Source organism: Carlito syrichta, unplaced genomic scaffold, assembly GCF_000164805.1.
Source record: "Carlito syrichta isolate Samal-C Ts95f unplaced genomic scaffold, Tarsius_syrichta-2.0.1 Scaffold76138, whole genome shotgun sequence".
Lineage (NCBI taxonomy): Eukaryota > Metazoa > Chordata > Mammalia > Primates > Tarsiidae > Carlito > Carlito syrichta.
Window position 1 is genome coordinate 30,320 of NW_007020234.1, and position 23,949 is coordinate 54,268.

The window sequence follows — 23,949 nt, forward strand, 5'->3', positions numbered from 1 at the left end:
AAAAAAAAAAAAAAAAAAGACAGCAGAGGCTGGGAAGGGTGGGAGGATGGGGGGTGGTGAGAAGCAGGTTCCCAGGTATAAACACACAGATGGAAGGGACACATTCGATCAACCACAGCAGAGCAGAGTGACTGTAGTCAACAACAATGTATTATATATTTCTTTTTTTTTTTTGAGTTGGAGTCTCACTCTGTCGCCCAGACTGGAGTGCAGTGGCCGCTCCCGGCCACCACAGCCTCGACCTGCTGGGCTCCGGCGATCCTTCTGCCTCAGCCTTCCAAGCAGTCAGAATTAAAGGCATGCGCTACTATGCTCGGCTGATATTTTGATTTATTGTAGAGATGAGGTCTCGCTGCCCAGGTGGGTCTCGAACCCGTGGGCTCAGGCAATCCACTCACCTCAGCCTCCCAAAGGCGCGGGATTACAGGCTGAGCGACCGAGCCCGGCTTCTTTTTTTTTTGAGTCAGAGTCTCACTCCGTCCCCCAGGCTGGAGTGCAGTGGCACGCTCACAGCCATCCCAGTGTCAACCTGCTGGGCTCTGGCAACCCTTCCGTCTCAGCCTTCCAAGCAGTCAGAACTACAGGTGCACACTACCACTCCTGGCTAATTTTTTTTTTAATGTACTATAGAGACAAGGTCTCATCAAGTTGCCCAGGCTGGTCTCAAACCCGTGGGCTCAGGCAATCCTCTCACCTCGGTCTCCCAAAGTATTGGGATTACAGGCTTGAGTCACTGTGCCCAGTTGTATTGTATATTTCAAGGTAGCTAGAAGAGAGACCCCGAAATGTTGTCAACACATAGAAATGACAAATACTCAAACTGGATATCCCAAATGCCCTGACAGCACCATTTTTTTTTTTTTGGAGTTGGAGTCTCACTGTCACCTAGGTTGGAGTGCAGTGGCACGCTCTCAGTCACTGCAGCCTCGATCTGCTGGGCTCAGGTGATCCTTCCACCTCAGCCATCCAAGTAGCTGGAACTACAGGCACACGAAACCACACCCAGCTAATTTTTTATTTATTGTAGAGATGAGGTCTCGCCAAGTTGCCCAGGCTGGTCTCGAACCTGTGGGTTCAGGTAGTCCTCTCATTTCGGCCTCCCAAAGTGCTAGGATTATAGGTGTGAGCCACTGCACTAGGCTGACATCACCATTTCACACTCTACACATGTAACAAAATGTCATACATACTCCATAAGCATGTAAAACATTATGTACCAACTTAAAAGAAATGGTCGGTCAGGAGGGAAGTCTGAGCCAGTGCAGGGTGGGAGGGACCTGGGAGACAGCTGAACCTGCTGCCCAGATGGGATTCACCATGAACCCTCACATGCTTCAGCATGCAACTCTGCTCTCTGTACTGTTCCCAGAGGCCTCTCTATGTCCTCAAAATGACAAGCATGTGCAGAGCATTCAAAGATATTCACTGGGGCCAGGCACTGCACAGAGGGCAGGGAACATTTCCCCACTTCACAGGTAGGGAAACTGAGGCCCAGAGAGGTGAAGGGCCTGGTTGTGCCTACAGGCAACGCAGTCCACGCACACGGCAGCATGGTCATGAGCCTGAACCCCTGACCCTTGGATGTCCCCTCTCATGTGAGCAAGGACCTCACTATGCCACTGGAGGCTGGGACTTGCCCTCACCCCTCCTTCCTCTGGGAATTGACCCCACTGGAACTGGAAAACAATGCAGGATTCCTAGCACACGGCAGCTGCCCTCCAGCCCTGGGTGATGGTCTGATGGGAAGCCCTGGGAAATGCCCAGAGGGAGCCCCCTGCCCCCACCTGCCACTCACCTCCTCATCCTTGTACCAGGACAGTGACTCAGCTGTCAGCACAAACCAGTACTCCTTGGAGCCGCCCTTCATCAGGCTGATGTTGTTGATGGTCAGCCAACCCCTGCGGATCACCTGGGGGGGAATGTGTGGCTTAGCAGAGGACAGCACCCCACACCCCAGCCACCCCTAGCGCAGCGGCCAGTGCCCTCGCCCCACAGCAAGGCGAGAAGCTGGGACCGCAGCAGAGACACCTCCAGCCCAAAGCCAGGAAACCCAATGCCACCTACCCCAAGCATCTCAGCTAGACACCAATGTGGAAAGCCCTGGGTGAGCAGGCGGACCAGGCGGACCAACCCGCTGGGCCAGGGGCTAATGGGGAACCAGGGAACCAGACCCAGAGAAGTAGTCTCAGGCTTGTGTCTGAGGCTGTGGCATGTGGAATGCACCCTCTGAGGAACTGTATTTGCTTGGGTGAGATCAGGTTCTCAGCTCCTGGCCCCCATGTCCCTGGAAAGTGGTGGCACTGTGAGTGGTGCTCTCTGGCCTTCTTTCTGAGATGGACCAATGGGCCTTCTGCAGACTTGCCTGCCCCCTTTGCTGTGAGTTCACCCATACCCACTCAGCAGGGGTGGGGATGCTTCCACACAGATGCTGGGGATAAAGGTTTGAACCTAGGAAACCCCCCCAGGGACCCTCAAGGGGAAGGAATCATGCCCCATGCTGGCTTCAGGCCCAGGGGTTGCACTTTTCTCTGACTGGGCTGGGAATCCACAGCTGTCATCTGGACAGGAACGAACCCAGGCCTATACCGGGGATCACCTGACAGCTAAGCATAGGCAGCCTAGGGGCCATGGCCCCATGCACCTTGGGCCTCAGACACATGTGGAATGAAGCCTCTACTCTGGACTGGGGACCCCGGGCAGCAGGAGGCATGGGCAGGGCTACATAGGGCCAAAGCAGGGACAGACCAGGCCAAATTATGGAGGGTAGGCCAGCTGAGATGGGCTGGCACTGAGCCCCAGGGCAGGGAGGAGTCTAGGGCAGTATAGGGACTGGTCTGGGGCCCAGGTGCTATCTTCAGGGTGGTTCCCTGGAAGGGCTTCCCGTGCCTACCCCGACCTGCCCCCAGCTGAATTTTAGCAGGGCTACCAGTACCCAGGCCTGGCCCTCCTCACAGGAGGCTGTGAAGATGGGGACCTCTGTGCCATGCAGAAGTCCCTGCCTGGGGGTAACATGAGATGCCATCTGGTGCCTCTTGTTAAACCCAGGGGTACAGACTTCTCCATCCCTGGGAGAGCAAGACAGCTCTCAGGACTCCTGTAGCCATCTACAGCAAGCAGTGGTCTCTGGCACCTGTCCACCCTTGGATGCCTAGCAGGCAAGGGGCAGAGGCTGTCAGTCCAAACAAGGTCACTGGCAACTGGGTGACTGGCTCTTCCTTGTTTACCCAGGATGCCTGGTTTTAGCACTGAAGGCCCAGCCTCCTAATAGCAGCAAACTGGGAGGGCTGGTCACGCTACTGGCAAGACTGGTCTCCAGACAGGCCTGGGGACTTAGAAGGGAACCCCTGCTGCTAGGCCACAGCCACTACTCCTAAGCAGGTCTCTGTGTCCAGGTCCTGTACTGCTGTTCAACTGGGAGGGCCAGGTTGGGGGTCGCTTTGCCCTGCCTTAGTCCAGAGCCAGGCAGAGAGAGTGCCTCAGCAAGCCTTAGTTCAGGCATTGAGTGACAACCAAAGTGGAGAAACAGGACAGGCTGGCAGTACTCCCCAGAGGAGACATCACACAGGGCGAGGCCTCCTCTCCCAGCAGTTGCTGAGGAGACAGATGTGCCTGGTCACTTCCCAGGGACTAGAAGTACAAGGCGCAGCTATGCTCTGGGGTGGGCAGCCATGGGTAAGGGCCCTGCCCAGGGTCTGCTGGGATGGTGTGGCCAAGCCTCAGGCAGGAGGCCTGGAAGGAATCCCTGAAATCCCTTCCTCATGTGGATTCAGAGACACGACCCCCCCACCCCGAGGGGCTGCATGGCCTCCTCATCAGAAAGTCAGATGTGTGTCCAAGGGACACATCCCAAGGATGGGGTTCATAAGGAAGCGCAGGGGAAAGAGACAGAAGAGGCAGTAGGAGACCCATGGGCCAGGTGTTGTGACAGGCATGCAGGCTCGCAGGGGCAGGGGGTAGGAGATGGCACAGCAGGGTCCAGGGGCAGGCTGGATCCGCCTCCTCCCTTGGTGATGGTCCTGACCCAAGTCACTGGGGAACCCCAAGACCACAACCATGCTCCCAGTGTGGCTGGGCTTTGGGTTGGGGACATGGAATCTGGAAGGAAAAGAGCCCCTAACCCTCTTGGGGTGCAGTGGAGAAGCAGTTCCTGGCTGTTTGGTAGAGGACACTGTTCAAGGTCAAAGGGAGCTGGGGGGACACACAGGAAAGCGTGAACCACAGGTCCAATGCTGATTGATTCCTTCTGCCACCCAAAACCTACCAGGGTTTCACCTAGGCCCTATTTACATCTTCCAGGCCCCAGCCTAGGGTCAGCTCAGTTACTGGAAAGTCCCTGGGATCACCCGAGATCCTTGCCAGAGGGAAGTGGCAGGGCCCAGCCAATGCCGAGGGGTCTGGTGGTGGAGAGTGTCTGGAACAGGAGCCTCTCCTGGGGTTGGTCCCAGGCTAGGTCCTCAAGGAGGAGCTGGGGCTGAGGCCCACTGCCTAGACATGTGTACCCCGAAACAGGCTTGGCTCTCAGACAGAAGCAGCACCTGCTTCCCACAGGGCTGGGCCAGGCCCCATATCAGCATCACGACCACACCAGGCCCAACTGAGGGTTCTGTACAATGGGGGGAGGTGGCACCCACAGCAGGGATGGCAAATACCACTCAACTTGAGGGTTGTGCCTTCGACTGGTAGGGGCTGCAGAGCACTGGGGTGAGCATGCTGAGTGTGCAGGAAAAGGTGCCAGGATGAATTAGTGATACCTGTTCCAGGCAAAGGGTAAGGGAAGGGGGCAATGAACAGAACAGCCTCATCAACTGTCACAACTGCTTTGGAGGCAGGAGGGTAGTAGCAGCATATAGGAAAGAGGCCCCTGATAGCTGCCATGGGTACAGAAGCGGGTGTCATGTGGCATGCATGTTAGGAAAAAATGCCAGTATTGATTAGCAGCGTCTGCTATGGGCTTGTGAGGGAGGAGAGGCACAAGCAGAAGAATGCTGATCAACTAGCCATGTCTGCCACGGGCACAGGAAGGGATAATTTCTGCATATGGGAAAATATGCTCTGATCCATGAGTGATTGCCTGCACTGGAGACAGGAGGAGTAGCAGTGGCAAGAATGAATTCCAGTAGGGCTCCAGCAAAATATTCCACGGCCAGGGATGTGAGGGGAGGCAGAGGCAGTGTGCAAGTATTTGCCATCCCTGCCCTATAGAAAACCAGGTAAACCTGCCAGGAATCAGCTGCTGGGATGGGCTTCCAACAAGGGTGGCGATCAGGTTAGTGTCTGTGAGTCAACATAGCCGAGGGCAACGCAAAGTCCACATCGACCACAGTATGGGGTTTCTGGTTAGCTCGGTTGTTAGTATTTGCGTTATCGGGGGGTGGGGGGATGTTATGGGGCAGGTGGGGTCTCATCACTCCTAGATTGTCTAATGTTTGTTACCACACTAAGCAGGTACTTACCAGAATCTCCCCCTTTGAAAATGCAAAGTTAGGATTGTGGGTAAATCAAGGAAGAGCAGGCAGAGGAAAAGAGACGAAGGGACATGAAGGGAATGGAGAAAAAGCAGGAAAAGCACAAAAACAGAAGAGAAGAGCAGGGGGAAAAACAGCAAAAGAAAAAAATTACATGCTATTAATCATATTCATGGTGTTAATATTTAATTCATTATCATCTCCCGAAACAAAAAGCAACAACATACATATTACCTATGGCAAGCGCAAAAAAATCATGCAGTGGTTACGTCCTTCCTTTCAAGGGGCTCTAGGATCGTGCAGGGTAACGGCAGGGTCCCCACCCCTCCCCTGCCCCAGCCTGCTGTGGAGAAGGCAGGGATATTGACAGAAATTTCACAAAGATGATGCGTTTTCTTTAAAAAAAAAAAAAAGACACCAAATACTGGCATTTATAAAGCCATCGTATTTTACAAGGCCCCTACCTGGAGCAAGGTGTCAAGGGAGAAAACGCTTCATGTGGCTCAGGGCTTCTCCGGGTGTGGGGGTCTGGCCCCCCCAGACTCCCTTGAGCTGCTGGTGACTTTGCAGCCTCTCCCAGCTCCCTCCAACAGACAGGCTCCCAATACCTGGGGCCATGCTAGGATGATCAATTAGGTCACAGACCTTTCTTAGGGTCTGTGGCCTTGGATGTCAGACGTGGCCTACTGGGTGGGTGAAATCTGCCACCTCAGCCCTGCCAGTGTTAGCTCTCAGACCGTTTTCTGGAAATATCAACCTAATGGGACTCCAGAAGCCAAGAGAGTGGGTGGCCTGATTCCAAGGCTTCCGGCAGGGCATTGTATGCACCAGGTGCCACCAATGGGGCCTGTTTGTTCCTCAGTGCCCTCCCACCCAGGGTGAAGCACTAGGGTGCAGAGGCGGGCTACCTGATTAGGGATGGCCCTCTTCTTGTTCAGCTGCGTACTCCTCTGCTGGGCACTGAAACCAAAACACAGAGAGCGTTCATGTGCACAAGACGCCGGGAGGTACAAAGCGCAAGAGACCTTGGTGGCCCAGTGATGGTCTTCTCCCTCAGGGGCCACCTGGTCAGCCACGGGCAAAGGTGGAGAGAAGCCCCCGACACACAAAAAGCTGCCTGAGCAAAACAGCTTGGGCGCGTGGACAAGAAAACAGATCTGGTCAACCCAAGGTTCTAAGTCCTGACTTCAGCCTACCAGTTAAAGGGCCAGTTACTTCCAGAAGCCACTAAATCCCAGAGCCCCCAAGAGGGAGTATGCCAAGCTGGAGTCCCAGGTGACCAGGGGAACCCATGGTGGCTCCAGTGTCACTGGAGAGCCAGGCTGGTGGGGAGTCACAAACCTGAGTCTTCCCACTCATCTCCCATCCAACCCCCACAGTTGTCCATCAGTGGTTCTAAACACAGAGCCATCCGGCCTAGGTGATGAAGTTGTGGGATAGCTGCCTGCCACAAAACACCACTTATCCTGCTGACTCCTAACCCCATTCAGAGGACGCCCAAGGTTCACCGGGCGTGTTTTTCAAGGTTTCTTATTTGTCCACAACCCCAGATATCTTTTCTTCATCATCCATCCTACTTCCTGGCTAGGTCACACTGGCACAGTTGAGTCCACTGTATTTGATAACATGGCACCTACTCTACACCCTTGTTGGTTCTGACACTTTTTCTACTCCGACAATCATATCACTACCTGCAAACAATTTATATTTCCTGTTATTTATCCATCATCTTTTCTTATCTTATTGCTTTGGCTGAACCTTTCAGAACAACATGGAAAAACAAATCAGCTGGGTCACATTCCCTTGCTGACCGCCTCTGGGGCTTTGCTCTCAAGTCCAAGTTGGCTGTTGGGTAAGGCAGAGAGCAGGCTTCTGCTTCTGCATCAGGACAGGTGGGAAAACTAAGAATGGAGTCAGAATGTTACTGAACAATTCTAATATTCAATAAGTGTATTATAAGGTTTTTTTCTCTGGGCCCAGTTTTTTTTTTCTTTTTTGAGTCAGAGTCTCGCTCTGTCACCCAGGCTAGAGTGCAGTCTCAGCCTCAACCTGCTGGGTTTAGGCGATCCTTCCACCTCAGCCTTCCAAGTACCTGGAACCACAGACATGCACCACTACCCCTGGCTAACTTTTTTTATTTATTGTAGAGATGAGGTCTTGCCATGTTGCTCAGGCTGGTCTCGAACCCCTGAGCTCAGGTAATCCTCTCACTTCTGCCTCCCACTGTGCTGGGATCACAGGGGTCAGCACCACACCCAGGAATGGCCCAGTTTTTATTGTCTGGAGGGCAGTGAGAGGCCCAGAACATCTAAGCACAGAAAGGAGTTTGATCAACAGCATCTCAAAGAGGTAGGACTGAGCTAAGTTAACCTACCGACTGATGGCTGGGTGGCAGATAGCCCCAAAGTGCTATCTTTTTCTTTTCGTTCGTTCTTCCTTTTTTATTTTATTTTTCTGAGTTGGAGTCTCACTCTGTTGCCCAGACTGGAGTGCAGTGTCACGCTCCTGGCCACCACAACCTCGCCCTGCTGGGGTCCGGCGATCCTTCCACCTCAGCCTTCCGAGTAGCCGGAACTACAGGCGCGTGCTACCGTGCCTGGCTAATTTTTTATTTATTGTAGAGACGAGGTCTTGCCAAGTTGCCCGGGCAGGTCTCGAACCCGTGGACTCAGGCAATCCACTCGCCTCGGCCTCCCAAAGTGCTGGGATTACAGGTTGAGCCACCAAGTCCAGCCTCTTCCTTTTTTTCAAATTGAGCTGGGGGTCTTACTCTGTTGCCCAAGCTGGAGTGCAGTGGTACAATCATAGTTCACAGCTCACTGCAGCCTCAACCTCCTGGGCTCAGGTGATCTTTTCACCTCAGCCTCCCGATTAGCTGGGACTACAGGAACACGCCACCATGCCCAGCTAAGTTTTTTATTTTTATTTTTGTAGAGATGAGGTCTCATTATATTGCCTAGGCTGGTCTCAAACTTCTGGGCTAAAGCAATCCTTCTGCCTCGGCCTCCCAAAGTGCTGAGATTACAGGCATGGGCCACCACACCTGGCCAGAGGTGCTATTTTCTAAGGGCTTCCTGGCTCCCACACTGGTCCCAGGTCCTTCAAATAACAGCCTATGTGGAGACTCCTATCCCTGTTTGAATCTAACCCGAAAGCTCCAGGTTCTTTGGGGGAATCCCAACATCCTCCCCTCAGCTTCAGGCCCCCCTGCTGATGGGGCACGGGAGCCATGCCCTCACCTGCGCCCTGCCTTGGTCTATCCTGATGCTCTCTTGCAGCCCCCATCCCTGTCTCTGATTATCTGGGGCCTGCTGCCCACCACCTGACTGTCCCCACTTCCCCTGGATGACCTGTCCAGGCCACACCCTGCCTCCCCTTTCCCACCACCCCACCCTCCCCTCTTTTTCTACTTTCATCATCCTTGGGATAATCTGTTCAGTGCCTCTATCTCCCAGCCTGTGGGCCCTAAAAGGGCAGGGCTCCAGCTGGCCTACTCCCTGCCCTAGCCCAAAGGCCCAGTACCAGCCCCAGCTCTAGGAGTGCCTTGTAGCTCCTTATGGGCTCCTGGCATGTCCCACCCAGAGCTGGGACCCCCCAGCCAAGGCATCCCCATTCACACAGCAGAAGAAAGGCACACAGCAGGCAATACCCACCCGGTCACCAGCTGCTCAGTATAGTAACAGCTGGGGCAAGTGGGAAGGCCCAGGAGTCCAGAGGAAAGAGTGTAGTAGTCAAAGGAAAAACAGGAGAGATTGTGAGAAGGAACTGCGGATGAAGTGTGAGAGGCAGAGACATGGAGGTGAGGAAGACAGCAGGCCACAGAGGGACCAGCAGCCACACCACACCTAGGGTGGCCAAGAGAAAGGGGCAGGAGGGACTGCCTCCCCAGGGGACGGGGTGCAGTCCACATCTAGGGTTCCCCAGCCCACCCTGGCGCAGTCAGGCTTGGGGAGAACCTTCAGATGAGGCATGCATGCATTCATTCCCTCCTTCCTTCCTGTCACATACCTGATGCCTCGCACAGAACAGATCCTTAATAAACTTTGTCAGGCATATAGTTAAAATTTTTTTTTTTTTTTTTTTTTTGAGTTGGAGTCTCACTCCGTTTGCCCAGACTGGAGTGCAGTGGCCGCTCCCAGCCACCGCAGCCTCGACCTGCTGGGCTCCGGCGATCCTTCCGCCTCAGCCTTCCAAGTAGCCAATTACAGGTGCGTGCTACCACGCCCGGCCGATTTTTTGATTTATTGTAGAGATGAGGTCTCGCTGCCCAGGCGAGTCTCGAACCCGCGGGCTCAGGCAATCCACTCACCTCAGCCTCCCAAAGGCACGGGATTACAGGTAGAGCCACCGAGCCCAGCTTTATAGATAAATTTTATACCCAGGTGACTGTATAGTCCAAGACCTGGCTCTAGAGAAACCTCTTCAAGGAAGACTGCCTGGATTTTCCAGGCTAGGCCAAAAGGACACCCTCTGGACTCCCATAGGCCCTGCAGAACCCCTACCCAGCACTGAGCACACCTGGGGGCCCATCCGTCCCTCGCTAGAGTCCTTTCGGGGAGGCTGTGGATTGGGTGTGAGCTTGCCTGCTGCCCTGCCCCAAGGCACACCAGCAGTACATGCTGAATGAATGCAGGAAACTGGCTGCAAGGGCTGTTTGTTCTTCCACCAGCCTCAGGCAGCAAGACCTGCATGAGCCACCAGCCAAGAGTAAGTCCAAGTTCACAGGCTAGAGGTGGTGAGCTGAGGGAATCAGGAGGCAACACTCAATGGTTTTCTCTCCACCCTCATTTGGGTGCCATAGAAGGTTCTGGTTTTAAATCTACAGTGTATGCCCTGGAAGCCTGAGGGATCTGAGCAGCTGTCCAAAGGGCAGCCGCTAAATCCCTGTGCCCATGAAAAGACCAAGTCAGAAAAGCTGCACACTGGCCTGTGAAAGGCTCTGAGAAGGCCTGCAGGAAAGGAAGTCCTGCAGCTAGCTGGGCTCACCCTCTCCCCACAGGTCTGACCAGGATATCCCCTGTTCCCTTTAAACTAACCCCGGGGATGCCTCCTAGGAGCACTGGTTGAGGACAATGAGGCCGGGGGTCACCATCAGCCCAAGACAGCTTCCGGGTGTTCTCAAATATGGCTCTACCGTCACCCCAGGACCCCTGACAGAGCCCCGGGGCAGGAGTAGGTGCCGCCTTGTTGGTCACTGCTCCAAAGAGTACATACTTGGCAAATCCAATGAAGTCTTCATGGTTGGTGTTGATGTAGGACTGCTCGATATCAATTAATAGAAGAATCTGTGGGAAAGCAGTTCACTGTGAGTATCCAGCAAGTGCAGCAAGGGAGGAGCAGCAGGGAGTACCTGGGAACCAGACAGGAACCGTGGAATTTTCCAGACCTCAGGGCCTCAAGTCAGCCTGGGCCAACAGAGAAAAGCTGGGCAACCCAGTGGGGCAGGAGCTTCATCTCAGCCACTACCTGGCCATGTGACCCTGGACTTCATAGTACAAAGCTGTAGAATGGGGTGATAGAAACCCAATTGCAAAGGATTCTATAAGTCACAGTATATAGAGTCTTTAGACTAAAGTCTGGCACATTCTAAGTGCTGCAGTAAACCTACACAGCTAAGTTGACTAGGAAAGAATGTTAAAATAAAACATACACAGGCACCTATGTACATAGATGTACACACACACACACACACAGCTGGAAAGGCCATGGTCTCAGGCAAAGAGCAGGCACCAACAAATCCACTGCAACTGCTGAAACCTCCTCCCCTGGTCCTTCCGTCCCATTGGGCCAGAATGAGGCTGGTCTATAGCGCCCCAGGTTTGGCATCCAGGGAGGCCCCCTGGCTAGGGCCAGGCACTCCCCCTCACTGTGCCTCCGAGGCCTCAAGTAAGACAGGGCAAAGTGGTCGAGCTTGTGGGGTGGCTGGAGAGTGCCAGGGTGCTGCCACTGGTCCTGTGAGGCCTGCGTCTCATCAAGCAGTAGCCCTCAGAGCATACTCAGCAGTGTCCACGGGGGGTGCCAGGGGCCATGGTGGACTCAGAAGAGTTAGCAGCTTCTTCGCCAACAATGACAGCAACATGAATCAGCCTCTCCCAAGCCTTGCACACAACTTCCAGGCTACAGAAGTTGCCAGGCACACATGGACTGGCTCCTCAATGAAGCAACTGACAAATTGAAACTGTGGACCTTCTGAGGCAGGCGTCTCCAACCCCTTGGCCACAGACCCTTATTGGTCCATGGCCTGTTAGGAACCTGGCTGCACTGCAGGAGGTAAGCAGCAAGCAATTGAGTGAAGTTTAGTCTGTATTTACTGAAGCTCCCCATCACTCACATTACTGCCTGACTCCACCTCCTGTCAGATCAGCGGCAGTAATACATTCTCATAGAAGCACCAATCCTATTGTGAACTATGCACGCGAGGGGTCTAGGTTGCATATTTCTTATGAGAATCTAATGCCTACTGATCTGAGGTGGAGCAGAGGCAGTGATGCTAGCACTGGGGAGCAGCTGCAAATACAGATTAACACTAGCAGTAAGGTTTGACTGCACAGAGACCATAATTAATCAATTGGTTGCAGACTCATATCAAAACCCTATCAGCGAATGGCAAGTGAGTTGACATTCTTCAGTTGTATAGCCACATCTAGTGGCAGGCTTTAAGTCAGAATCCAACACTCATTTTAGTCCGTGCATAGCCTACCCATTATTTCACTTGTCACTTCTGTTCATGCCTCTTTTTTAAAATGGTGAGCTGTATAATTAAGTCATTATACATTACAATGTATCAGAGAAATAAAGTACACAATAAATGCTACGCGCTCAAATCATTCCCAAGCCATCTCCTCCCCTGGTCCATGGAAAAACTGTCTTCCACAAAACCAGTCTCTGATGCCACAAAGGTTGGGGACTGCTGCTCTGAAGGACAAATGAGCTGACGTCCTCCCATCCATGGCAAGGGGAGAGGGATGGCTGAACAGGAGAGACCAAGCAACCATAACATGAAGGCTCAATTCCATTCTGAACACACAGTTGCAAAGAGGCCACAGAGGACAATTAGGGACAGTGTCTGGAAATAGGGGGTGAGCCACAGGAAGCTGTGATGACAGCCCAGGGCCCAGCAGGGGACAGTCTCAACAGATGTGACCCCTGCTGCAGAGGGTGGCAGGTATAAGGGAGTGTGCCCCATGCCACGTAGGTGCACACTTGCACTCTTTGCAAGATGTTAAAACACAAAAAGCATTGCAAACATCCTCTGGTGGGCAACCGGAGAAACAGCCACACCCCATCCACTCCCAGGAACTCAGCAATCAAAGCGACTCACTACTGACACAGAACAAAGGACACAGGTATGCAGCCTGAGGGGAGAGTCACAAGGCCACATACTGTAGGAGGCCACCAGACAAACCATGGGGACAGGGAGTGGACCCACCGTGGCCAGGGATGAGAGTTTGGAAGGGGTCAGCTACAAAGAAACACAGGGACCAGAATTTCAGAACCGTTCTGTGTCTTTTTCTCACTCTGTTGCCCAGGCTGGAGTAGAGTAGCCACTGCAGCCTCAACCTCCTGGGCTTAAGCCATCCTCCCACCTCAGCCTCCCAAAGTGCTGGGATTTCAGGTGTGAGCCACTATGCCTGGTCCCATTCTGTGTTGAAACATACACTGCTGTATGTATTTGTCAACATGCATAGAACAGTATACTCAAAATTTACGGCACGTAAATTATATCTGAAAAAAAGACACAAAACCAATACCTGGTCCTTGGTTCTGCCCTCCCGTTCTCGGATGTACGTGGTGACGATTCGCTCCGTTTCCTCTCGCAGCCGGGGGTAGGAGCTGAGCTGGGGGCGAGAGCAGAGGGGCTGTGTTGGCTGAGTTCTCGTGCCACGGGAAGCAACGTGAACCACACAGGTAGAAATGGAGGGGAGGGAATGAAACATGGGGGCCACTGAGTCCCCACCCTGCTCCTGTCTCCCGGGGCACTGGCTGGGAGATAGGAACAGCATGTGGGGGCGCTGTGGACAGGAGAGCAAGAGCAGGGGTGCTTTCGAGCCAGTGACTGAAAGGTGGCAGAGAAAGTCACCCTCTCTAGGTGACAGCGGGAGCCCTGAAGCCCTCACCAGCTTGTGAGCATGTGGCATCTGTTCTGGAATGGTAAGGGCGGCACCTGGGCCATTGGCCTTGGAGGGACCCCCTTGTGCAAAACCATTCCTAATCTTTGGCACCCATTCCCCACATACCCCCACTACCCATTGCATTTATCTGCAGCAGTAAATTAACCAACCCCATGCACGGGAGAGTCACAAGTACCGTAGCCTGAGTCAAGTCCACAAGTTGGGGAAAATGGAACAGTCACACGCAGGCCTACCCAGGAACGACGTGTTTCACTGCTTTGATGCTGGTTGGAAACTTCCCTACTTTTTTAACCTTTCATAGAAATGAGATCTCACTATGTTGCCCAGGATGGTCTTGAACTCCTAGGCTCAAGCAATCGTCCTGCCTCTGCCTCTTAAAGTGCTGGGATTACAGGCGTGAGCCACCACACCCAGCCATGGAAACCCTTTCTCTAAGGGTTGGTGAATTGGCAGTGCTTAGGAAACATGATGCACTTGGCAACATGGAAAACACATCACGCAGCCGGCAGCCAAGGAGGGATCTGCATGTGCTGCCATTCCCCCATTTTGTTTGCTGATGCAACATTGAAACATGGCTACACAACAGTTGGTCCACAGGGGGGGGATTCCCGCCAAAGCAGAATGCCCCAGATGCCCGGGTTGAAGCTGACGCATAAAAGGAGGGGATGGGAACAAATGTGGAGAGGATAATAACGAAAGCCGTTACCTTCTCGGCACACTTTTTAATGACCGTGGCCAGTTCTGAGACCACGAGGTCAACACACTTCAGACTTGGCTCTTTGAGTTTTACAATCTGTTTTTTCACAATGGCTTCAAAGGCCATGTCGGGGGTGAAGAGCCCCGTCCTGGGTCATGCGGAGGGCGGGACGAGGCAGAAAGACACCCAGGGACAGTGCAGGCCACACGCGGGACGGGAGGCAAAGAGAGAGAAGAAAGGAGGAGCTGTTAGTCCATGCATAGAAAGGCCGGCGCCTGCATTTGCCCCGGAAGCTGCTTCGGGTCACAGAGGCCTGGGGGAGGGAGGGGGAGGGGGTGGGATCTGATAACAGAGAACTTCGGGGGTTGTCATCATAAAACAGCCAAGGGTGCCGGGTGGGCTGTCCCCCCTTTTCCAATCGAAGAAGCTTAGGAAGCAAATGTGGGCTTTTCCAGGCTGACGACAAAGGGCTCAAGCAGAAACCCCTGGCAACCAAAGCGCTGGGGACATTGTGGGTGCACAAGCAAGGACTGTCACCCCGAGAGGCACTTCAGCTGCTTGGCCAAGGTGGGCTGCCTGGGGAACGGGCCCATGGAGACCCAGTGCATCCTGCCAAGGGACAGTAGTCACTATAAGAGCACAGAGGCGCTGTGATGGAGCAGGCCTGAGAACAGGCTGCCCCAGGGGCACAGCATGGGGACAGGGAGCTGGCGGGGCACTCAGGTGTCCAGCTGGTGCTGCTGAGCTGGGCACCCATAAGCTCCAGCACCATGAACACAGAAACTGCTGGCACCAGGGAAGCCTGAGGATGCTGAGTATTTGTCAAGAAGAGATGATGACTAGGGATGGCTAGGGAGCTCGGCTTCCAGCAGCTGATGTGGGGTCCCTCGTTGTTTCCCAGAAGGCAGCAAAGCGACAGCCCAGTAAACCCCAATTACATCAGACACATGCTAGGCTTGGTATCAGGGTCCCAGGGAGACTGGGCCACCTATCTGGCCAATCCTGGAGGCCTGGCACCCCCAGTGGGCCCAGGCCAATGTGCTCCCGCCCCAGCCTCTACACAGAGGCCACCTTCTTGGATATCAGGGCAACCTGGGGTAAACAAGGCACCAGTGGGGGCCGATATAGCACTGGGAACCTGATACCAAACCCCCGTATCCCCGTTTCCACAAGGCCATGAGTCACCCTGTCGAGGGTGCAATACCTTACTGGTACACTGCCTAACTGTATTGATTAGCTCCTGGATTACCAGGTCAACACATTTCAGACAGGGCTCTTTCAGCTTGACGACCTGCTTTTTCACAATGGCCTCGAATGCCAAGTCCGGGGTGAAGAGCCCGGTCCTGAAACCGTCCAGACCCAGGGGAAGGGGAGATAAGTTAGAGAGAAACAAAGTACAGTAAGCAATGTCACAGGCACCGGCCCAGTCCCCAACAAGGAACGAAGATCAAGTTAAGTCTGGGGGCCAGATGCCTGAATCCGCTGCCGGGAAAACCCCAGGGTGAGTCAAGGATCCCATGGCAATACAAGGCCACACAACTGGAGTAACTATCTTTGTTAGAATATGAAGGGGACCCGTGATGAGAACAAATGCTGGGTGGCCCTAACGCTGAATCAGCTCCACCCCTCCCCCCCCAGGCGAATCTGCAGCTAGTTGTCTCGGTGTACCACAGTGACTAAGACTTGTGCCAGCCAACTGAGCAGGAACCCAACCACATCTAATCAGCAGCCATGGACAGCCCAAGGCCTGCAATGGCCCCCACAGGACTAACACAGCCCTGCCCTAAAACACCCTTGAGACCCATAGGGAGGGGCTTACAGCTGCTGAAAGTCACTCAAGAGCCCTCTTAAGGCCTTAGGATCAGGGCACCAGAGGTGGAGAACCTGAATGGCTGGAGGGCAGTATTTGTGAGGAGAAAGGAACACGGTGGATCTCTCTGTGAACTTGCCTGACTCCATGGATATTCTTAATGGCGTAGCTGATCTCCCGTCTCAAGTCCTTCTCATCAAACTCCATCTGAGAAGAGATAAGTCAAACACATGCAGGGAGGTACCGGGGACATCCCCATAACAGGTGTGTATTTGGGGAACATACTCTGCTACGTGCACCTGCATTTGCAAAGCAAAATAACCAGTCAAAATTTTTAAATGCAGTTTCAGCAAATACGCTGTGAAACCAACACACTCACTATGTTGGTAAGAACATGAATCAATACATACTTTCCTATGGGTTACTTGGTAGCACAACTCAAGAACCTCCAAAAACACAACTATATTGTCACTTAATAGTTCAAATGCAGCCGGGCTCTGTGGCTCAGCCTGTAATCCTGCGCCTTTGGGAGGCTGAGGTGAGTGGATTGCCTGAGACCGCGGGTTCATGATCCCCCTGGGCAACTTGGCGAGACCTCATCTCTACAATAAATCAAAAAATCAGCCAGGCGTGGTAGCGCGCGCCTGTAATTCCGGCTACTCAGAAGGCTGAGACGGAAGGATTGCCGAAGCCCAGCAGGTCGAGGCTGCAGTGGCCGGGAGCAGTCTGGCGACAGAGTGAGACTCCAACTCAAAAAAAAAAAACAAAAAACAAACAAACAAACAAACAAACAAAAAAATAGTTCAAATGCTCTAGAAATTTATGTTGGGGAATTAACAAAGATTTAGCTACTTGTACAGAACTACTCATTACCATTAGCAAAGAAAAATTGACTACAACCCAAATGTCCAATACTGGAAGACTGGCTAAATAAATGATGGATGTCCATAAAATAGGATGTGTTTGACCAATAAAATTCAACTACACATACATGACTAGTTTGGAAAGATGGTCACCTGATAAAAACAGAAGGGTACAAAGACACAGAATTGGTTTTTGTTTTAAAAATATGACTGGGCATGGTGGCTCACGCCTGTAATCCCAATATTTTGGGAGGCCAAGTTAGGTGAATTGCTTAAACCCAGGAGTTTGAGACCAGCCTGGGAAACACAGAGAGACCTCATCTCTAAAATAAAAATTAACTTGACATGGTGGCACGTGCCTATAGTCCCAGCTACTTGGGAAGCTGAGGCAGGTGGATCTCTTGAGCAAGGAGACTGAGGCTGTGGTGAGCTTTGATCACACCAGCTTGGGAGACAGAAAGAGACCTCGACTTAAAAAAATATATATACACACACACAAATGTACACAAGTATAGATAAAGATATATGCTATGCTTGTGTATGCAGCTGGGCTTACCTATTTGCGCCGAAATAATTCTGAAAGGAGGCACACCTGGATGTTAACAACTCTCACCTATAGGTGTGTAGGTAATTTGCGCCTTTTATTTATTTATTTTATTTATGTTTCATTTTTTATTTTTTTTGAGTTGGAGTCTCACTCTGTCACCCAGACTGGAGTACAGTGGTCGCTCCCAGCCACTGCAGCCTCGACCCGCTGGGCTCCGGCGATTCTTCCACCTCAGCCTTCAAGTAGCTGGAACTAGAGGCGCGCACTACCACGCCCGGCTAATTTTTTGATTTATTGTAGAGATGAGGTCTCACCAAGTTGCCCAGGCAGGTCTCGAACCCATGGGCTCAGGCAATTCACTCACCTCGGCCTCCCAAGGCACGGGATTACAGGCTGAGCCACCGAGCCTGGCTGCACCTTTTATTTTTAAAAATTTATTGATTTTCATAAAAATACTATGTGCTCACTATAAACAGTATAAAACTCCAAGTAAATCACACACACAAAACGGAAAAAGTAAGTCCCACGTCCCAGCACCCAGAGCAGACATTTTTGTCACCAACCTTGCAGATCTGGTGACACCCAGAAACGCTCTGAGACATGCGTGTGCAATTTCAGACATAGGATGTTATGTGCCATCTCTATACTGGCTCCATAAACTGTTTTTTTCTTCCTTCAACAACACGTTGGAGACATTTTCCTATGTAAATTTACATATATTTTCTCCGCATTTTGCAAAAAGTTTACATTGGCTTTGTTAGAGGAAAAAGTGTGAATTTCCATTCAGTTCTGACCAAACCTCTCCACTGCCCACTGTGAGGTGAAAGCCCTAAGAACCCTGCCTCCAGGCCCTGTTCCACCCACTGCAGGCTCTCATGGTCCGGACAGGGCATCAGTTGAGGCCAGCAGGAGGGTGCCTGACCAGAAATGTGACAGCCCCCCTGGAGGTTACTACCTTCACAAGTTCAAAGGGAAAGCGCTCATGGAAGATGCGGTTGATCCGGGCGCCCCCTGAGAGCTCCAGCGTGTCCACTTGGTCTCCTGAGCCCTCAATCCTCTTCTCAAAGTCTACCCCAAACTGCTGGACCATCCTACAAGGAAAGAAAGAAGGTTGAACACCAAAGTAGAGGCTTTGACACAGTTCAGGAATGATGTTCCGTGTCACGTCAGGGCTTGTTTTCCTTTTTTCATTTTTTTTGCTGCAAAACGTCTAGCTATGTTCAAAGAAATCAACAAAATTCAAGAGCTTCCAGGCTGGCCGTGGTGGCTCATGCCTATAATCCCAGCACTTTGGGAGGCTGAGGCAGGAGGATTGCTTGAGTCCAGGAGTTTGGGACAAGCCTGGACAACATAGTGAGACCTAGTCTCTACAAAAAAACAAAAAAATTAGTCTGGTATAGTGGCATACGCCTGTAGTCCCAGCAACATGGGAGGCTGAGACAGAAGGATCACCTCAGCCCACGAGGTTGAGGCTGTGGTGAGCCATGATCATGCCACTGTACTATAGCCTGGGCAACAGAATGAGACCTCGACTCAAAAAAAAAAAAAATTCAAGAGTTTACAATGACAAACACTGGGTACAAGCCAGGCTCACTAGAAGTCTATTATTATTCACTTATTCAGTGTGAGGAGTCATCACTCCACAGTGCAAAGGATGAACGAAGCTCAGGGGTTAGCAACCTCTGCCTGAGGCTTGACTTGATTTGGCAGGAGGGTGGGGTGAAATGGCAGCCCCTCCACACAACTCAGGTAGCTTTAGCTGGTTCCCACCATCTCCCTGCCTGGACAGGTGCTTGGCCCTTCTGAACCTCAATTTCCTCATCTGCTAAGTGGACTGATGATAATAGCATCTAGCCCACAGGGTCATTGTGTAGATGGAAGAAGTTTCAAAAAATAACCAATCCTTAAATTGCTTATCCCAGCACCCCGTGCCATCTGCCTTCATCATCTGTACCCCAAAATTTGTGATCTACTCAAACATTCTCAGGGAGTCACCCCTCAAGGGAAGCAAGCTCCAGTAGGGACCAAAGCCCAGCCCTCAGCCCGCATTTCTTAGCAGAGAAGAGTCCCGCTCTGATGAGTAAACCCACTGGATGGTGGTGAGCTTGGGGGTCACCAAGGCCCAGGCATCCCCCAGGGGGAACGCTGCTGCTGGATCCCCAAAAGGCCCTCACCACATGCAGTAGCAGGTGTGCAAGCTTGATTTCCTTCTGGGAGACACACCGGCCTAGGTTAATGCCACCCGTGGAACAGGGACCTGGGACTATGAGCACGCCTGGGCCAGGGTCATGAATGGCACAGCACTGAACCAATGGCAGACGACAGACAGGAGGGCTTCAGGAGGATGGAGACTCCAGCTACCTCTGCCACCCATAGGGGAGATGACACATGGAGCCCTGAAGGCCATCTAGGAGCTCGGCTAAGGCTGCACTCACAGAGTGTTCTGGACAATTGTCCCCCAAAATGCAGGCTGATGTCCTAGCCCCTGCCACCTCAGAAGGTAACCTCATCTGGAGTCATCATTGCAGAGGGAATCAGTCAGGAGAAGGCCACACTGGAGCAGGGTGGGCCTATGCCAACACGGCTGGGTCCTTATAACACAGGGACATTTCACCATACACAAAGGTAACCCGAGAAGACAAAAACAGACAGGGAACACCAGGGACTACTGCAACTGCCTAACATCCTCAAGGAACCTATTCTGCCAATACCTCCATCTCAGGCTTTTAGCGCCCGGAAATGGGAGACGACACCTTCCCGACATGTATGCTGCCCAGTCAGTGGCCCGTGGTTATGGGAGCCCGAGCAGGTTGCATAGCACCATACAGGCAGTGGTCAGTTATTTGACACAAGCGTCATGAGTTTACACTAAAGTTAAATGTCTGGGAACATGGGTCCTTGTTCCTGGTTCTAGAAGCTAAGAGATCCCGGATGCAAAGTACAAAGCCAAGAAAGGAAAGTTGTTCTGAAAAAATGTCCCAGACACTTCTGGCTGAGGAAAAGTTCTACCAGAGGCGTCTAAGTGATCAGTATTACCAGTGCAGTGGCTCACGCCTGTAATCCCAGCACTTTGGGAGGTGGAGGCGAGAGAACTGCCTGAGCCCAGGGGTTTGAGATCAGCCTGGTCAACTTGCTGAGACTTTGCCTCTACAATAAATATAATTAGCTGGGCATGGTGGCATGTGCCTGTAGTTCCAGCTACTTGGAAGTCTGAGGCAGAAGGATCACCTGAGCCCAGCAAGCCAAGGCTGTAGTGACCATGAGCATATCACTGCACTCTAGTCTGGGCGACAGAGTGAGATCCCAACCCCCAAAAATAAAAGTGATCAGCATTCTGTGCACAGGATGGAGTTTATAGGTCAAGAAAGCCATGGATATAGCCTTATCCCTGGCACGAAGCAGTGACCAGCCTGAGCAGGGCTGGAGAACCAGACACAGAAACTGATGATGATAAAGGCAAAACCAATTAGTTTTTCTTTTATTTCATAGAGGTTGGGTCACTATGTTGCCTAGAGAGGCCTCAAATTCCTGGGCTAGAATGGTCCACCCGCCTCAGTCTCCCAAGCAGCTGAGGCTACAGGTGTGAGCCACAGTGCCTGGCTTAAAACAGTTGGCTATTCCACAATGGCATCCTGAGAGCCACACACTGCTTGAGGTACCCAGAAGTTTTGAGTAGGCAGGGTCCCTGACGATGCCTCGCTGGAGACCTCAAAGGTAAATGTGCATACCCCTGCCCCCAAGCTCCCTCTTCTAGGGTCTGCCTGGCAGGAGGCCTTCGTGTGCAGCATTCAATGATGAACATATATGGATCTATTAAGGCAAAAAAAACACCTGGATGTCCCATAGGGGTCAGGACACAGGCATAATTGGCCTGTGGGACCTGCCAGGTGGCCGTGGGAAGCGGAAGGCTCCAGTGGCTATGCTAACAAGAAGGAAAAAGCCTGAGAGCAAACCTGGGCCAAGCCTCACATGTGACTCTATTCTCTAGAAGGCAGTTCATGACTGAGACCAGGGACAGAGGAGGGAGGGCGGGCTATCCCAGGAACTGCACCTCTGTATCTTAATAAGGCAGTCACTTATACTAAAGGCCAAGAGGGAAGCACTCCCACAAACCACTGGAAAAGAGTACTGCTGGTGGGAAGGGCGGTGCAGGGCCCTGCCATTGGTGTGGCCTAAGATCTGTGTGAGGTTCCTGGACCACCAGAGAAAACGCTAAGCAAGGCCCAGCCCTGATGGGGACTGTGGATGACAGCAGCCTGACTCCACTGTGCCATCAACCCCCTGGGCAGGCACTGACAGCACTGCTCACACGGAGTACCAACCTGGGTTGGCCCTGTCCTAGGAGGCCATGCCCTGGTCAGCTCCTGCCAAGGCCACACGTGCCGTGCTTGCAGCCCAGGCATTCCCAAGCACCACATCAGAGGAGAGCTGCTCACCCCGCCATTCTAGGGGCATGGAAAGCAAGATTCACAGAGGTACAGTCACGGCCTGTGACTCCACCCCCAAGCTGCGGCCTCCATAGCAAACACTTCTTCCTCGCCACTAGATTCCTCTTGGCATCAACCAGGGCTGAGCATCTGTTCTCCACAAAGCTCAGGTCATTGGAACACAAAGGCATTGTCCCCTTGAACCCTCGACCACACATTGCTGGAGGCAGAGAGGGCGGGGGGAGGTCAGGGTTGTGATGGCCAGAGGGGCAGTGTCCCTCTGCAGTGCCCGTGGGAAGGGTCTTGTATGTGGCACCACCTGCCATATGGATGCCCTGGGAGCCCCCAACACCCTGCTCTGGCCCAGCAGATCCAGCGCCCCAAGGTCTCTTACAGGCCAGAAACCATAAAGGCAGCAGTAAGAGGCCCCAAGTGAGAGAACTTGGGATTGGGGGTACACACGCACCCCACCTCACAGCAGGGCCAGGATCCAGCTCCCACCCTCTCTGCCTTATCTAGTCTCCCACAATGGTACAAGAGCTTGTGGACACCTGAGTCAGTCCCAACTCTCCTCTGACCAGAACCTTCCATGGCTCCCACCTCACTCAGAGGAAAGGCTTCACTGCCCATCACCTCCTCCCATATTCACCTCCCTCAATCCTCTCCAGTCATACGGGCCTCAACACACTGGGCGCAGTGTCACCCCAGGGTCTTTATACTGGTCGGTTCTCAGCCTGCAGGACTCTGCATGGCCTCCTCCCATATTCACCTCCCTCAATCCTCTCCAGTCATACGGGCCTCAACACACTGGGCGCAGTGTCACCCCAGGGTCTTTATACTGGTCGGTTCTCAGCCTGCAGGACTCTGCATGGCCTCCTCCCATATTCACCTCCCTCAATCCTCTCCAGTCATACGGGCCTCAACACACTGGGCGCAGTGTCACCCCAGGGTCTTTATACTGGTCGGTTCTCAGCCTGCAGGACTCTGCATGGCCTCCTCCCATATTCACCTCCCTCAATCCTCTCCAGTCATACGGGCCTCAACACACTGGGCGCAGTGTCACCCCAGGGTCTTTATACTGGTCGGTTCTCAGCCTGCAGGACTCTGCATGGCCTCCTCCCATATTCACCTCCCTCAATCCTCTCCAGTCATACGGGCCTCAACACACTGGGCGCAGTGTCACCCCAGGGTCTTTATACTGGTCGGTTCTCAGCCTGCAGGACTCTGCATGGCCTCCTCCCATATTCACCTCCCTCAATCCTCTCCAGTCATACGGGCCTCAACACACTGGGCGCAGTGTCACCCCAGGGTCTTTATACTGGTCGGTTCTCAGCCTGCAGGACTCTGCATGGCCTCCTCCCATATTCACCTCCCTCAATCCTCTCCAGTCATACGGGCCTCAACACACTGGGCGCAGTGTCACCCCAGGGTCTTTATACTGGTCGGTTCTCAGCCTGCAGGACTCTGCATGGCCTCCTCCCATATTCACCTCCCTCAATCCTCTCCAGTCATACGGGCCTCAACACACTGGGCGCAGTGTCACCCCAGGGTCCATCAGGTCTGTGACTGATTCCCAGCTTCCAGGGAGGTCTTCCTGACCACTCCCTCCCTAGCACACTCAAGCCCCTTTCCCCCTTTAATAACTGGCCACAGAGCACACTATACATTTTCTTCCTCATTTTCTGTTGCATTCCTCCTCTGCCCTCTTTCTGAGCACCCCAGGGGCAGGATGGGCATCAGCCCCACCCATGTGGCAACTGCTTCTCAGTACAGGCCTGGACCACAGGAGGCTTGCAACAAACATTTGCTGAGCCAGGTAATGTGGCTCAAGCCTGTAATCCCAGCACTACAGGAGGCAGAGGCGAGAGGATTGCCTGAGCCCAGGGGTTCAAGACTAGCCTGGACAACATGGCAAGACCTCATCTCTACAATAAATCAAAAAATAATTGGGGCCAGGCACGGTGGCTCGCCTATAATCCCAGCACTTTGGGAGGCCGAGGTGAGAGGA

The 23,949-nt window shown here is 52.9% G+C and overlaps 1 protein-coding gene across 2 annotated transcripts in view; it reads right to left on the minus strand.

Annotated features, from left to right (window-relative positions):
* The window catches only part of LOC103255975 (dynamin-2), a 45,254-nt gene that overhangs the window by 5,547 nt on the left and 15,758 nt on the right, over positions 1-23,949 (minus strand). The window contains exons 5-12 of one of the 2 annotated variants that reach the window (XM_021710236.1): positions 18,470-18,605; positions 16,244-16,311; positions 14,304-14,442; positions 13,217-13,303; positions 10,680-10,750; positions 6,374-6,425; positions 5,454-5,465; positions 1,796-1,909 (exon numbers count right to left, since the gene is read on the minus strand). In XM_021710236.1, coding sequence (XP_021565911.1) covers positions 1,796-1,909; positions 5,454-5,465; positions 6,374-6,425; positions 10,680-10,750; positions 13,217-13,303; positions 14,304-14,442; positions 16,244-16,311; positions 18,470-18,605 — 679 coding nt within the window. Of the gene's footprint in view, positions 1-1,795; positions 1,910-5,453; positions 5,466-6,373; positions 6,426-10,679; positions 10,751-13,216; positions 13,304-14,303; positions 14,443-15,498; positions 15,638-16,243; positions 16,312-18,469; positions 18,606-23,949 lie in introns of both variants that reach the window. The other variant, XM_021710240.1, reaches the window with a different exon arrangement.